The following is a 14,923-nucleotide window of genomic DNA, read 5'->3' as shown; positions in this document are numbered from 1 at the left end:
GGGAGAAAAAAATGGCACACAATTAAAAACATGGTGAGTTGTATTCACTTAAGTTGTAATCAGAACAGACCTATTGAAATTAATGAATAATGGCGAACTTAGGTCCATTGTTTTCAGTGGGTCTAACCCAATTAACTTAAAATACAGAGGAAAAGACAGAGAGGGGAACTGCCTTCTAATATATAGCCTTTTGCTTTCTGGTTGAATACGTGGGCTTAGAAAAATCTACAGTGGCACTGAAAAGTTTTTATTATTTTAGAAATTTGCCTGCCGTATCCCAAAGATTTGGAGTGAATTGCAGCCTGCTTCCCTTTGCTCTTGCTGACAATTGCGTCCCCACCTATGGGGGCTGGTGCCCAATTTCTCCCCTGCATCTCATCCACCCTGAATGGCCATTTTAGAGACCCTAAAGTAGCAGTGAGCAAACCCACAAGCTGCGTGTGGTCCTCTAAGCCTCTTTGGCAGCCATACTCTGAGCCAGGCATAGGCAAACTCGGCCCTCCAGGTGTTTCGGGACTACAACTCCCATCATCCCTGACCACTGGACCTGCTAGCTAGGGATGATGGGAGTTGTAGTCCCAAAACATCTGGAAGGCCGAGTTTGCCTATACCTGCGTCTGAGCCTTCGGTGCCTGGGTGGGGCTGGAGAAACACTCTCACCACCTAAGGAGAGAGAGAGAGAGAGAGAGAGAGAGAGAGAGAGAGAGAGAGAGAGAGAGCAGGCTTTGGAAGGCATGGCTCCAGGGCCCAACAGGAAGTGGTCATCTTTTGAAATCCCAAAGAAAAAGAGCTGGAACTGATTCTTACTTGAAGCGGGCATTTCTGCAAAGATTGTAGGTTTTGTTGGTGTTTCCTAGCACTCCTCTGCTGCTGAAGGGGTTGAAATGGAACCACAGCAACTTCTTTTCTCGCGGCCCTTTGCTGTCATCTATTGCCTTGGGAAATGTGTCCACAAGTTTCTAATGGCGTTGGGTGGTGGGCAGAACACAACCTTGCATTCCATTGGCCAGCATTCACTAGGGATGACAGCAGAATGGGCCTCTTGTTATGTAAAACTCTGCTTACCTCACATAGCGGGTGGAGAGTTGCCCCATTACTTTAGAGGGCCCTTGTATATATAATTTTGTAAATTCATTATCACTTTTAAAATTTGTCATCATACATAAATCATAATCATTTTACTAATAGGATTCTCAGAATCCCTGAACTTCCCTCCAGGGTTTCCCCAGATATTCTTTTCAAACTGCATCCATATTTTCTTAAATCTGAATTTTTGTCATAGTTCTCGCTTCATTACAAGCGTTTTTAAAATCCTGCTAATGTTCTCAATTGTTTGCAGTCTTCTTTCAAGTAACTTTTAAAACTTCCTCATTCTTTTCTTTATTAAATTTATTGTCCTCTTGATCTCTGATTTTCCTGGTCATTTTTGCCAATACCCATCGTCTTTATCAGCCATTCTTCTTTTGTAGGTAGATTGTCCTCCTCCCATCTTTGGGCAAGCAGCATCCGTGCAGCTGTTGTAGCATACATAAATAATCTGTTCTGATCCTTAGGAATTTCTGGACCTAAAATTACTAGTAAGAAAGCTGTAGGGGTTTTCTTGTTTTTGTTGTTGTTGTTGTTGTTGTTGTTTTTTACAAAAGTTATTTTAAACATTTTTTTCAACTCGTTATAAATTATTTTCCAATATACTTTTTTTTTTTTTTTTGCATGTCCACCACATCTGGTGTAATGTGCCTTCCTTCTTTTTACACTTCCAACATGTATTTTTGGAATGTTCTATACATTTTTGCTAGTTTAGGAGGAGTTAGGTACCAGCGATACATCATTTTCATATAATGAGTTATGACGCTTCAGGTTACAGACTCCACTAACCCAGAAAGAGTACCTCGGGTTAAGAACTTTACCTCAGGACGAGAACAGAAATCGTGCTCCAGTGGCACGGCGGCAGCGGGAGGCCCCATTAGCTAAAGTGGTACCTCAGGTTAAGAATGGTTTCAGGTTAAGAACGGACCTCCGAAATGAATTAAGTTCTTAACCTGAGGTACCAGTGTATATTATTATGCTTTGTAGTATGTTTGTATTATCATGCTCCGTAAAATATCTTCTTAATGTTGTATACCACCCTGGGATCTTTTCATAAAGGGAACAACAACAAAGACTGTCTCTGTCTACATGATCACCACCACCCAAAAGCAGACACAGAAATGGTGGGAATCTAGGTGAATGTGAAATCTTGGTGGGGAGAAGTAGGCCTGAGAAGGGATAATTTAGAATACTGTACAATGGTTGGCAGAGTTAAGCATACCCTTCCCTCTGTCTCTCCTCCTCTGCTCAAATCCACCCCCTTGTGAAGCTGCTTGTTCTTTAAAGAAAAACAGAGCCAGGGCTTTGTTACTTGGACCTGCGTGTAAAGGTATGGATGGATGGTTAAGTCCAGTCAAAGGCGACTATGGGGTTGCCGCGCTCATCTCCTCTTCAGGCCGAGGGAGCCGGCATTTGTCTACAGACAGTTTTCTGGGTCATGTGGCCAGCAGGACTAAATCGCTTCTGGCGCAACAGGACACCGTGACGGAAACCAGAGCCCATGGAAACACCATTTACCTTTCCGCCGCAGCGGTATCTATTTATCTACTTGCACTTTGACATGCTTTTGAACTGCTAGGTTGGCAGGAGCTGGGACAGAGCAACGGGAGCTGACCCCATCACACGGACCCTCACCCCATCAACCACCGACCCTCCGATCGGCAAGCCCAAGAGACTTAGTGGTTTCGACCACAGCGCCACCCGCGTCTCGCTGGTTCTGTGTATAGCATGTAGTTTGCCCCTAACTAGAGTCTCTCTTCAGCCTTGCAGAATGCCTTCGATATCCTCAACACACTTGCAGACGATTACATGAAAGGCAATGAACTGCACTCCACCTTTCACAAAATGGGAGTGAGTGTGAATGAGAAAGAGTTCCAGGACGTGCTGCAGAAGGCGGGTTTGGCAAGTGAGTCTCTCCAGGGCCCTTTGGGCTTCGCCTGAGGCAGGCTTTGGGCTGGTGTGGCAAGTGTGCGGTGCTCCTTTCCGTTCCAAACTTGCCTGAGCACCTCAACTCCCTCCCTTTCTTCCTTCTGGTTTTTATTTATTTTTTTAAATCTAAAAATCTGTGTGTGCTGCTGCAGTGGCTCTGTTAGTCTGGCAGGCCTCAAAGACCATCAGCCAGCAGTATAATTTATTTACTTTGAACTACTAAGGGAGGCCACCTCCTGTGGAGGACTTAGAGAGAATTGCTTTCTCTCCCACCACCCTTAGCTTGATTGTGGGGCTGGGGCGGCAGGTCCAGTCTCTGTTCACCAACCTTTGTGCTTCTTTGGGACCCGGACACAGAGAATGGTGTTGGGTGATGAAGGCAGGTTCATACAGTTGTCTGCCAATCCCTGTGAACAAACCCTCATGATCTCATGCTTAAAACTTGACATTGCAGAAGATGGGATGGTGAACTTCTCCAACTTCGTGTCTGCCTTGGGGAAAACAAGCCGCATCACTGAATTCGCAAGTAAGCAGACCAGATCTTCCTGCGTAAGCTTGGGTTAAATGTCTTTCCAGGGGGACGAAGGATGCTTGCTCTCACCCCTTAGTTACACCAAGAGCCAAGCTATTGCCAGTAGTGGAATATCCAAGCCCCACAGAATGATTGCCAGGGGTCGTTTTTTTAAAAAACCAGGGCAGATGTTTTCTCCAGCACTGTGACAGTGTGGGGGAAGACAAATCCTTAGAAGAAACCAAGTAAAAAAAAATTTAAAGAGGCTGATGATGAATCCTCCAGGACAAACAAACGTGTTTAGATCACCCAAAGAACTTCCTTTGCTAAAAGGACTGTACAGTGGTACCTTGGGTTACATACGCTTCAGGTTACAGACTCCGCTAACCCAGAAATAATACCTCAGGTTAAGAACAGAAATCGCGTGACGGCGGTGCGTTGGCAGTGGGAGGCCCCATTAGCTAAAGTGGTGCTTCAGGTTAAGAACAGTTTCAGGTTAAGAACGGACCTCCAGAACAAATTAAGGACTTAACCCGAGGTACCACTGTACTTGTTCTTGAAGGTATAGCTGATGTAGGATTCTGCTGCTGACATCCCATAGTCTAGTGGGAACATAGAGGCATGGAAGCACTGACCTGAACCCTCAGTATCTGCCCCTCTTCACAAGTGAAAAAAGCAGGATGGGGGGCTTCGTCCCGTTTGCAAGGGGGCCTGCTGAATTTCCTCAAATATTTTCGCCCCATGCTTACCTTTGGTTGCTGCTGTGGTGATGCTTCCGTTTGTTTGTTTGCTTATTTATTTACTTAAAATTGAAAAGCTTGTTCCCATCGCTGCATGTGGACTCCAAAGCTCCAGCATTCCCAGCCAACACCGTTCACGGACGGTGGTTGTTGCAGGCCAGGAATATACAGCCCTCTCTGGGGAGTGAGAACCAACACACTGTGCGCAAGGTGTGTTCTTGGGATAAAGTTCTAGGCTGAAGTTCAGCTGAGACATCAGGTGTCCATGTCTGCAGTGTTGAAAGGTGCCATTCAAGCCATCGACAAGATTGAAGGAGGCAAGGTGGCGGTGCACGACCTCCCGGCCTTTGCGAAATGCATGGGGGTCCACCTGTCTGACCACGATTTCAAGCAAGCTCTGAAACACGTATCTGTGGATGGTAAGTACAGGAGGAAATACTTTTTCATCCGTACTGCTGGAATACCCAGCCAGCACTGCAGCAGGGAGGTTTTCTCTGTCTTGCAATGTCTTCTGCAACCGCCCAGTCTACATCAGGGGTAGTCAAAATGGTGCTCTCCATGTGTGGTTGGACTACAGCTCCCATCACCCCCCATGCCACCTGGGACCAGTGCTCCCCCCCCTAAAAAAATGTTTAGGGGTACTCTCATTTTGACTCAAGAAAATCACCATTTTATAATTCAGATCAGGGGAAATAAATACAGTAAATGGACAAAAGTACAAAGAACGTAGGGACATGGGTGGCGCTGGGGGTTAAACCACAGAGCCTAGGGCTTGCTGATCAGAAGGTCGGCAGTTCGAATCCCCGCAACGGGGTGAGCTCCCGTTGCTCGGTCCCTGCTCCTGCCAACCTAGCAGTTCGAAAGCACGTCAAAGTGCAAGTAGATAAATAGGTACCGCTCCGGTGGGAAGGTAAACGGCGCTTCCATGTGTTGCTCTGGTTCACCAGAAGCGGCTTAGTCATGCTGGCCACATGACCCAGAAGCTGTACGCCAGCTCCCTTGGCCAGTAAAGCGAGATGAGCACCACAACCCCAGAGTCGGCCACGACTGGACCTAATGGTCAGGGGTCCCTTTACCTTTACCTTTACAAAGAACGTGCATTGCCTCATATTACACAGCTGACAGCCCACAGTAACTTCCACATTGGCATGAGGCCGTGCGCACAAACATCTTCCCGACATTCATTGGTAAAACACCACACATCCACATTCCATGCTGCTTCACACATTAAACTCTCGCTTCCGTCTTGTGACTCAGGAAACACCATGACAGGAAGTGAGGCCACCATCAGGAGTAGCAATGGAACTAATGATTCACCATGCTAGGGAAGAAACTTAAAATTTATTTATTTATTTTTAGTTTCTTCTCCTGTTAGATTCACAAAATATTTAGTGGTAGGCATACCCCTGTGTCCCCCCAGAAAAAAGCACTGCCTGGAGCTAATTAGAGTTGTAGTACAATAACATCTGGAGGACCTTGGTCTACATCAGCCTTTCTCAACCTGTGGGTCCCCAGATGTTGTTGAACTACAACTCCCATCGCCCCTAGCTAGCAAGGCCAGAGCTCAGGGATGATGTGAGTTGTAGTCCAACAATATCTGGGGACCCACAGGTTGAGAACCGCTGGTCTACATTAACCTCCCATTCTGCCCCAGAGAAACATTAGCCCAAAATGATGTCCAGCTTGGCCGTTTTGCTTCCTAGAACTGTTGGAAGGGGCATTGGAGTTCCTGCAGGATACAGCTGTGGCATTGCTGACAGATGGCCATTCTGCCTCTGCTTATATACCTCCGGCAATGGCGAGCCCATCGCTCTTGAAGGCTGTTCTTCCATCCAAGTGCTTTTACTGCTATGGCAATTCTCCTAGAGTTTTGCTAAAAGCTTACTTCCCTGCAGTTTCCACCCACTGGGTCTTGCCCTCCCCTGTGGAACATCTGAGAGCAAGTCTGCTCCACCTTCAGCAAGACAGCACTTCAGATATTGGAAGGTTGCTTTCACACTCCCCTTAATTTCCTCTTCTCCAGGCTTAACAGCTTTTTCAACCATTCCTCTTGGGATTTAGTTCCCAGGCCCCTCATGGTCCTCGTCACCCTTCTTTGGGATGTAGTCCAATTTCTCTGTGTCCTTCAACTTGGCCCACACCAAAGCCCTTTCTCCAAATTCCACCCCATGACAGTCAACTGGGGAGGGAAGCATGTTATATAGGTATTATATTCATCGCCCCACCCCCTTTTCCTGTCCCCTCCTACTGGTTTAAAAAGGTAAACTTTTTTAAATATATACTTTATAAATTTGATTTGTAGGTGATGGAAAGGTAGTTGTGAAAGACTTCATGAAAGTCTTTATCAACACTCCACACTTCTCTGATCTGACAGGTAAGTGAGATTTTCAGCTGGGGAGGGACAGAGGATATGAGCATAGCTGTCAACATTTCCCTTTTTTTAAGAGAAATTCCTTTATTCCGAATAGGATTCCTCTCAAGAAAAGGGAAAAGTTGACAGCTATGGATATGAGGCACCATCGATGCTCTGTTTGAGCTGGGATATCGTAATTCAGTTCACCTATCTGCTAGGGTTTGCAGTAGTATAGTTACCAGTTGTTGTTGTTTAGTCGTCCTAGTCGTGTTTAACTCTCCGTGACCCCATGAACTAGAGCGTGCCTTGGAAACTCTCACTTTCTTCTCAAAGCTACTCCTTTTTTTATCTCCATGGAGTTTTCTTGGCAAAATACTGGAGTGGTTTGCCAGTTCCTTCTCCTGGTGGATCACATTTAGTCTAAACTCTTGGCTATGACCTGTCTGTCTTGGGTGGCCCTGCACGGACCTTTTTGGAGTTATTCAAGCCCCTTCGCCACAACAAAGCAGTGATCCACGAAGGGGTAGTTACCAATTAATTATTACTAATTCAGTGTTATTTATTAAGTAATATTATTATTAACTAACTCATCAATTTTATCCACTGGATGACTTGCACAAAGTGACCTTGGGCCCAGTCACTGTCTCTCAGCCTAACCTACCTCACAGGGTTGTTGTGAAGAGAAAAATGGGGTGGGGAGAAATATGCACATGACCCTGAGACCTCCTTGGAGGAAAAAGTGCTATATAAATGTAATAAATGAGCAAATAATACGGTAAGGTAAAGGTAAAGGGACCCTGACCATTTGGTCCAGTCATGGCCGACTCTGGGGTTGTGGCGCTCATCTCACTTTATTGGGCAAGAGAGCTGGCGTACAACTTCCAGGTCATGTGGCCAGCATGACTAAGCCACTTCTGGCAAACCAGAGCAGCGCATGGAAATGCCGTTTACCTTCCCTTCGGAGCGGTACCTATTTATCTACTTGCACTTTGACGCGCTTTCGAACTGCTAGGTTGGCAGGAGCAGGGACCAAGCAACAGGAGCTCACCCCGTTGCGGGGATTCGAACTGCTGACCTTCTGATTGGCAAGTCCTAGGCTCAGTGGTTTAACCCACAGCGTCACCCGCATCCCTTTAATAATACAGTAGGCCGGCACTTAATCCAGGGCCATCTTAAGTATACCCAGTGCCATAGTGTAAAGCTCCCTCCCGGTGCCCCCAACCCCATTTCCCAGAGTTGTCCACCTTTTTCCTAGGGAGAACAGCGCTGCCGGCGGGGCTGGAGGAGGTGGGCAGTGGCTGAAGGGCAGTTCCTCCGGTGGGGAAGAGGCAGAGGCTGGATGCGGCGCCTCCTGGCTCAGCTGGCCACTTTGTGCCATGGTGGCCATGGCAGATGGAGGCTCCGGGTGCGGTACTGCTTCAGCGCGGCATGGCGGAGGCAGGCGAGCTGATTCCGGGAGGCGCCACGTCCAGCCTCCACCTCTTCCCTGGCACCCTCCAGAACTTGGTGCCCTGGCGCCCCGTGCCACTAGCCTCTATGGGTAAGACACCCCTGACTTAATCATTACGATTCAGAATATTCCTGTGGATACAAATTATTTCAAGACTACCTGGGCGGGAGGAGGACTTTAGATTTGATATCCCGCTTTATCACTACCCAAAGGAGTCTGAAAGCGGCTAACATTCTCCTTTCCCTTCCTTCCCCACAACAAACACTCTGTGAGGTGAGTGGGGCTGAGAGACCTCAGAGAAGTGTGACTGGCCCAAGGTCACCCAGCAGCCGCATGTGGAGGAGCGGGGAATCGAACCTGGTTCACCAGATTATGAGTCTACTATTCTTAACCACTACACCACACTGGCTCTCTGATGCACGGGCGGGGGTTTGTTTTGTTTTCTTATAGAATCATAGAACTGTAGAGTTGGAAAGGACCACAAGGGTCAGTCCAACCCTCTGCAATGCAAGAATTTTTGCCCAACGTGGGGCTCAAACCCACGTCCCTGAGATTAAGAGTCTCATGCTCTACCGACTGGTTTTGTTTGAAGTAGAGCTGCATTTTTCAGCAAACGGTGCCATTTTCCCCAACAGCCTTTTTTAGCTGAAAAATTATGTATTTTGCAAGGGAAAAAAACAGATTTTCTTTTTTTTTTTTTTTAAGCAAACTATTCTTCAGATATTTGATACAACGCAGCGTTGTGCATCAGATTAAGTTGTGGGTAATATAAGGACACGGGTGGCTGTAGTGAGCTGTGGGTTAAACCACAGAGCCTAGGACTTGCCAATCAGAAGGTCGGCAGTTCGAATCCCCGCAACCGGTTAGCTCCCGTTGCTCAGTCCCTGCTCCTGCCAACCTAGCAGTTCGAAAGCACCTCAAAGTGCAAGTAAATAAATAGGTACCGCTCCGGTGGGAAGGTAAACGGCGTTTCTGTGCACTGCTCTGGTTCGCCAGAAGCGGCTTAGTCATGCTGGCCACATGACCCGGAAGCTGTACACCAGCTTCCTTGGCCAATAAAGTGAGATGAGCGCCGCAACCCCAGAGTCGGTCACGACTGGACCTAATGGTCAGGGGTGCCTTTACCTTTACCTAATATATAACTGCCTCCTGTAGCTATTAACCAGGGCAAGGACACGTTTGCTAGCATCTGTTCTTGATAACTTTTTGCCCCATTTCATTCCTGTGGGGGAACCAATTGAGTAAACACCATAGGGTAGAAAGAGATAGACGCAGGCAACAAGACAGTGTTCGTTCCAGTCAGCATAAGGTTTCCTAAAAATTAGGGTGTTTAGAGGCAGGTCTTTCAGGACCCTGGACAGAGCTCAGGGCATGGAGATCTCCTCCCATGACAAGCTCAGGGTTCATTCACACTTTCATTTGTGCCTTGATTTTTAGGCGGGGGTCAGGTTTGTCCTGCCACTGTCCCCAGGAAAACCTACCATTCGGAACAGACATCCATCTGCAAAAAAACAAATTGACATTCGTTCCAATTCAGCAGTAAACCGCAGTTTTCCCCAGGGAGAGTAGCAGGGCAAACAAACAAGTCTCAGTCTTGACTCAAGATGATTTGAACGGCTAGCACCACCCCATTCTCCCTAGGGGCCCAGGATCAGGATGTCAAGCTCGGGGGGGGGGGCACGTCTTGGGCTCCAAATCAGTGGTGGGACTAGGGTCCAACCCCCACTCCGATCAGTTCTGCTGGCCGTGCACCCTCTGCGTGTGGGTCACTGCCGGACTTCAAGGTCTTGACATTCACAAGTGTCATAAGTGACGGAAGACTGGTGTGATGGCCTTTTGTTGCCTTGGAAGCCAGATCCCAAATCTTTGTGTATCTGTGTGTGTGTGTGTAAACAAATATATATATATATATCACATCACACACACACACACCACGCCTATCTGGCTTAAGGTTACCAGATATTTTTCAATGAATCCGGGGACACTTCTCAATTTCAATAGGAATGATAGGATTTTGTCAGGGGACTGATTTGTAAATCCAGGGACTGTCCCCGGGAAACGGGGATGTCTGGTAACCTTAATCTGGCTGGGTTTCCCCAGCCACTCTGGGCAGCTTCCAGCAGAGGACTAAAAACAGAATGAAACTTCAAACATTAAAAACTTCCCTAAACAGGGCTGCCTTCAGATGTCTTCTAAAAGTCAGATAGTTGTTTATTTCCTTGACATCTGATAGGAGGGCTTTCCACAGGGCGGGTGCTACTACCAAGAAGGCCCTCTGCCTGGTTCCCTGCCACCTCACTTCTCGCAATGAGGGAACCGCCAGAAGGCCCTCAGAGCTGGACCTCAGTGTCCGGGCTGAACGATGGGGGTGGAGACGCTCCTTCAGGTATAAAAATATCCACTGCTTCTACATCAGATACCCAGTGAGAGGTTCCCCTACATCTCCAGATGACTTCTTGCATGCAGCTTTTCTCTCTCCCCCCCCCTCCCTCTCATTCCAAGCTACAGTTTTCTTTCCCTGAGTAGTTATGCAGCTGCCTCCTCTGAGGACATCTATTTTCTGTACATCTGCTTACAGTATGATGGAATTATTCAGTTGCACCAAAAACATGGACACAGGATTGGAAGAAGGCCAGGCCAGGCCAGGCTAGGCCATAGCAGCCTTCTTTGTAGATGAGTGCTTTAGACCAGGCACATGCAAACTTGGCCCTCCAGATGTTTTGAGACTACAATTCCCATCATCCCTGACCACTGGTCCTGTTATTTAGGGATGATGGGAGTTGTAGTCCCAAAACATCTAGAGGGCCGAGTTTGCCTATGCCTGTTTTAGACTCACTGAAGACATTCCTTGTTCCATTTAGTTCTAAAATACACTAGCAGATCAGGAAATGCTGGATTAGATTATCCTTCTAGCTCTTTGCTTCTTGGAAAGGCCTCAAAGTGGGTGCAGAGGTTCACTTTTAATGTTTTGGCCAAGGGGCCATTATACCAGTTGCTGGTTAGTGTGAGTAAAACTCAACATTGCTTTACCTCTTAGTGCTGAAGGGCATCATCAAAGCCGTTGACACCCTTCAGGAAAGCAGAATCTCCCTGGACGAACTCAATCCCACCCTCAAGAGCATGGGCATTCGCTTAAACCCACACGAGTATGAACAGCTAATCACGAGGACATCTTCTGATAGTGAGTATTACTGGGTGAGGACATCTCTTGGGAGGGTGAGGCCTTGGTCGTGCCTTCTCAGTTGCCTGCTGTTGCCTGGCAACGGGAACCACGAGGTGCCTCAGGCTGCAGGTGTGTGAGGGACATGATATAGAAAAGAAGAAATCTTTAATAGAGAAAGAGTCCAGTGGGAGAAAAGGTCCCAGGACTTGCTATCCCATCGTTCGATGAAATCTCTTTCCCCTCTGCAGAAACTGGGAAAATTGATATTGGGCAAGTCTTGAAGAAGATATCCAAATTGCGACGCTTCACAGAAATGGAAGGTGAGGGGGAAGGCACAGGTTAGGAACACGGTAGTGGTGGGTGGGGAATTACGCTATTAGAGGGGGAAACCTGTGTTGAAGTTTTCTTTCAAATCCAGCTTTTTGAAAAGAACAGATTTGGAGCCTGTTTTGTATCATGCCTCTTGCACCCCTACCACCAGGTGTCTCTTCCCTGGCTTCCAGGCCTACTGAGGGACACAGAGTACAACACAGTCGGACGGAAAGGCTTTGTGACTGAGTTTTTAAGGAAGGCTCCTCCTCTTTCTTTCTTTCTTTCTTTCTTTCTTTCTTTCTTTCTTTCTTTGTTGTTATTTTCCGCACATCTGGCTGGGTTGCCCAAGCCACTCTGGGCGGCTTCCAACAAATAAAAACATAATACAGTGACACCTCAGTTTTCAAACATCTCAGAAGTCAAACATTTCGGTTTTCGAATGGCAAAAATCTGGAAGTAACGCTTTTCGGAAGTTGAACGTGCCACACGGCTTCCATATTGAATTTTCCGTAAGTAAATGCTTCCAGAAGTAAATGCTTTGGTTTCAGAAGTCGAATGATCTTCTGGAACGGATTACGTTCAACAACCAAGGTACCACCATGAAATGTAAAACGTTAAAATCTTCCAGACACAGGGCTGCCTTCAGATGTCTTTAAAAAGTTGTGTAGTTCTTTTTTTTTTTTAATAATATTTATTAAGAGTTTCCAATTATGACAATATAAAAAAAACAAAACATCCAAATTTAAGATCTTATTTTCCGTAACATCTTTCCAGGACTTCCCCTCCCCTCCCCCTCTTATATTCCAATTCTTACAAATAAATTCAGCAATTTATTATCCCAAATTTTAACCTTATTATCATTAACCCAATTTAAAAATATTTTCCCATCTCCTAAGATCGACCTATTCCCTTCCGCGCGTGCCCCCCTTTAATATACATAATAGATTAAAATATAATAAAATAAAATATGATTTTGCAGCCTTTGGATTCCAAATTTCCCTCCCCCTTTTCCTGGTTGCGTTCCCCATATTGATCAACATCTGATGTCTTCCTGGAGCTCCCACATTTATTTAAACCATATTCCTTTACCAGTCTTCTTTAATTTTAAATGTCCAATCTTGGAAGGAGTCTATCTCAAAAAGGCCCATTTTTTCCATCCAGATTTTTATATACTTGGGAGTAAAACTCCAATTTTATTTCTTAAACCTTTCAAATCTGGATGTCCCAAATGTTCCCTCTTCCAACTTTGTCCAATTCTTATTATTCTTGTTGTTCTTGTTAATCTCTCTCCTCTTTCTTTTCCTGTTTTCCTGCACAAATGTTCTAATTCCAAAAGCTTCTAAATTCCACTGCAGAGGCTCTGTTATTCAGGAACGAAACATGATGCCAAGTCCCTTCCATTTTTCAATAGATAAGTCTATTGTCTACTTTAGTGTGTAAACCTCTGTAGCCAAAATAATGTTCCATTTCTGCAGTTTCCCAGGAGATAAAAGGTTCTGTCAAATTCGATGCCAACAACTTGTAATATCCCTCGGCTCCTCTAGGTGGATTGTAGTAACTCAGTTCCCTTCCAGATCACGTCCACCAGTCAAAGTAACTTATTATTCCTTGTTTTAAACATTTTGTATCCAATTTGTAACAAATATAACCGGCAAAGTCCTCGTAACAAAGTTCTCATTTTTGTTCTTCTGCTTTGACAGCTCTTTGACAGCTGTCAAAACCTCTCCTTGTCTTCTCCCGGCGCTCTAACTAAAACGCTCCCAGGTTCCGGGGGGGGGGGGTTGCTTTTTGAATAAATTCCACTTTTCTCCTCCAGCTCAATCTTATAATTTTCCATCGCGAAATTTCATAACTTTATCAAAATAAGGTTGCGCTCAACCTTAGATGTTAAGTCCTTTACTTTAGCTCCTCTACAACAGGGGGGGGGGGGCTGACTTCCTTTTTATGCCTCCCCCGCTCGTTCCGAATTCTTTAAAAATTTCTCGCCTTTTTTAATCCAAGTTCCGATTACTCACGGGTTATGCTTTTAAGTCCAAATTTCCAATGGAAGAAGTCAGCGCTCTCCGTCGAATGGCATGCGGCTTCGCTCGGCAGGGGAAGCGGAGGACTCAAAGCACCCCCCCCGTCACCCGTTCCGTAGCCTTTAAAAAGGCTCCTTCGCGGGTCGGGGGGGGGCTCAAAAGGTGCCAGCCGAGTCACCATGTCCATGGGTTTTAGCGCCCATGGTTTTTAAGGGTCCCCGCGTCGCCGGCGCGGCAGGACCCAGCCCCTACCGAGCAGGCTCCCTCCGGAGCTCGGAGGGAGTCCGCCATTCGGCGATGGCGCCAACCCGGAAGTCCCAAAAAGTTGTGTAGTTCTTTAAGCTCCTTGACATCTGATGGGAGGGCATTCCACCGGGTGGATGCCACTACTGAGAAGGCCCTCTGCCTTGTTCCCTGTAACTTCGCTTCTCGTAGTGAGGGAACTGCCAGAAGGCCCTCAGAGCTGGACCTCAGTGTCCGGGCTGAATGATGGGGGTGGAGACGCTCCTTCAGGTATACTGGGCCGAGGCCATTTAGGGCTTTAAAGCTCAGCACCAACACATTGAACTGTGCTTGGAAACATACTGGGAGCCAATGTAGGTCCTTTAGGACTGGTGTTATATGGCCCCAGTCACCAGTCTCGTCGGCACATATTTTATTTTGTTTCAGGCCTAAAAGTTGCATTTTGTCACTCAACAGTTATATCCAGTTCTACAATACTAATGACTTCCTGCTCACCCATCATCAGTGTTTGTCATCAAAATTTCAAAGAGTTCCATTTTATAATCCCACCATATCCAGTTTTATCCTCTTTAACAAGTTTCTTAATATGTTTGGCTATTTCCCCCCCTTAAGCTTCAAAACCCTGCTGTGGCCTTCAGATATGGAAAATACCTTTTTTAAACAGACTAGAAAGGGTCTCTGGTCCTCCTTAAAAGATTCTAAAATTATGCCTCTTATTATCAGTGCCGACAGTTTTGCCATCTTCTGTTCTTCCTCCCTGTAGTTCTGAACAATGCCATCAAGACTTTTAGCCAGTTCCAGGATGAGAAAGTGAAGGTGTCAGATGTGGAGGCCTGCTTCAGAACCATCGGGGTCCATTTAACTAGACCAGAACTAAAGCAAGCCATAAATTCTGTGGTAGTTTCCGGTGAGCATTCATTCTTACACATGTTACTCATTTTGCCAAGGACGTCCCGAGTTCACAGGACCCAAACCCGGGAGAGCAGGTGCGAGAACAATTCCTTCCTCTTTCAGTGCAGTCGTACCTTGGAAGTCGAACGGAATCCGTTCCGAAAGTCCGCTCAACATCCAAAATATTTGGCAACCAAAGCACAGCTTCTGATTGAAGTCTGATT

At 46.4% G+C, this 14,923-nt stretch overlaps 1 protein-coding gene across 5 annotated transcripts in view; it reads left to right on the top strand.

The window, feature by feature from the left end:
* EFCAB13 (EF-hand calcium binding domain 13) overlaps positions 1 to 14,923 on the top strand; it is a 110,739-nt gene that overhangs the window by 31,445 nt on the left and 64,371 nt on the right. For 4 of the 5 annotated variants that reach the window (XM_081837544.1, XM_081837542.1, XM_081837545.1 and 1 more), the window contains 7 exons: positions 2,849 to 2,992; positions 3,470 to 3,541; positions 4,542 to 4,685; positions 6,569 to 6,640; positions 11,107 to 11,250; positions 11,481 to 11,552; positions 14,572 to 14,715. In XM_081837544.1, the coding sequence (XP_081693670.1) occupies positions 2,849 to 2,992; positions 3,470 to 3,541; positions 4,542 to 4,685; positions 6,569 to 6,640; positions 11,107 to 11,250; positions 11,481 to 11,552; positions 14,572 to 14,715 (792 nt within the window). The remainder of the gene's footprint in view (positions 1 to 2,848; positions 2,993 to 3,469; positions 3,542 to 4,541; positions 4,686 to 6,568; positions 6,641 to 11,106; positions 11,251 to 11,480; positions 11,553 to 14,571; positions 14,716 to 14,923) is intronic. The other variant, XM_081837543.1, reaches the window with a different exon arrangement.

This window comes from Podarcis erhardii (assembly GCF_964252035.2).
Source record: "Podarcis erhardii genome assembly, chromosome: 13".
NCBI lineage: Eukaryota > Metazoa > Chordata > Lepidosauria > Squamata > Lacertidae > Podarcis > Podarcis erhardii.
The sequence above is the reverse complement of the archived record's forward strand: the minus strand, read 5'-3'. Positions and strand labels throughout refer to the sequence as shown.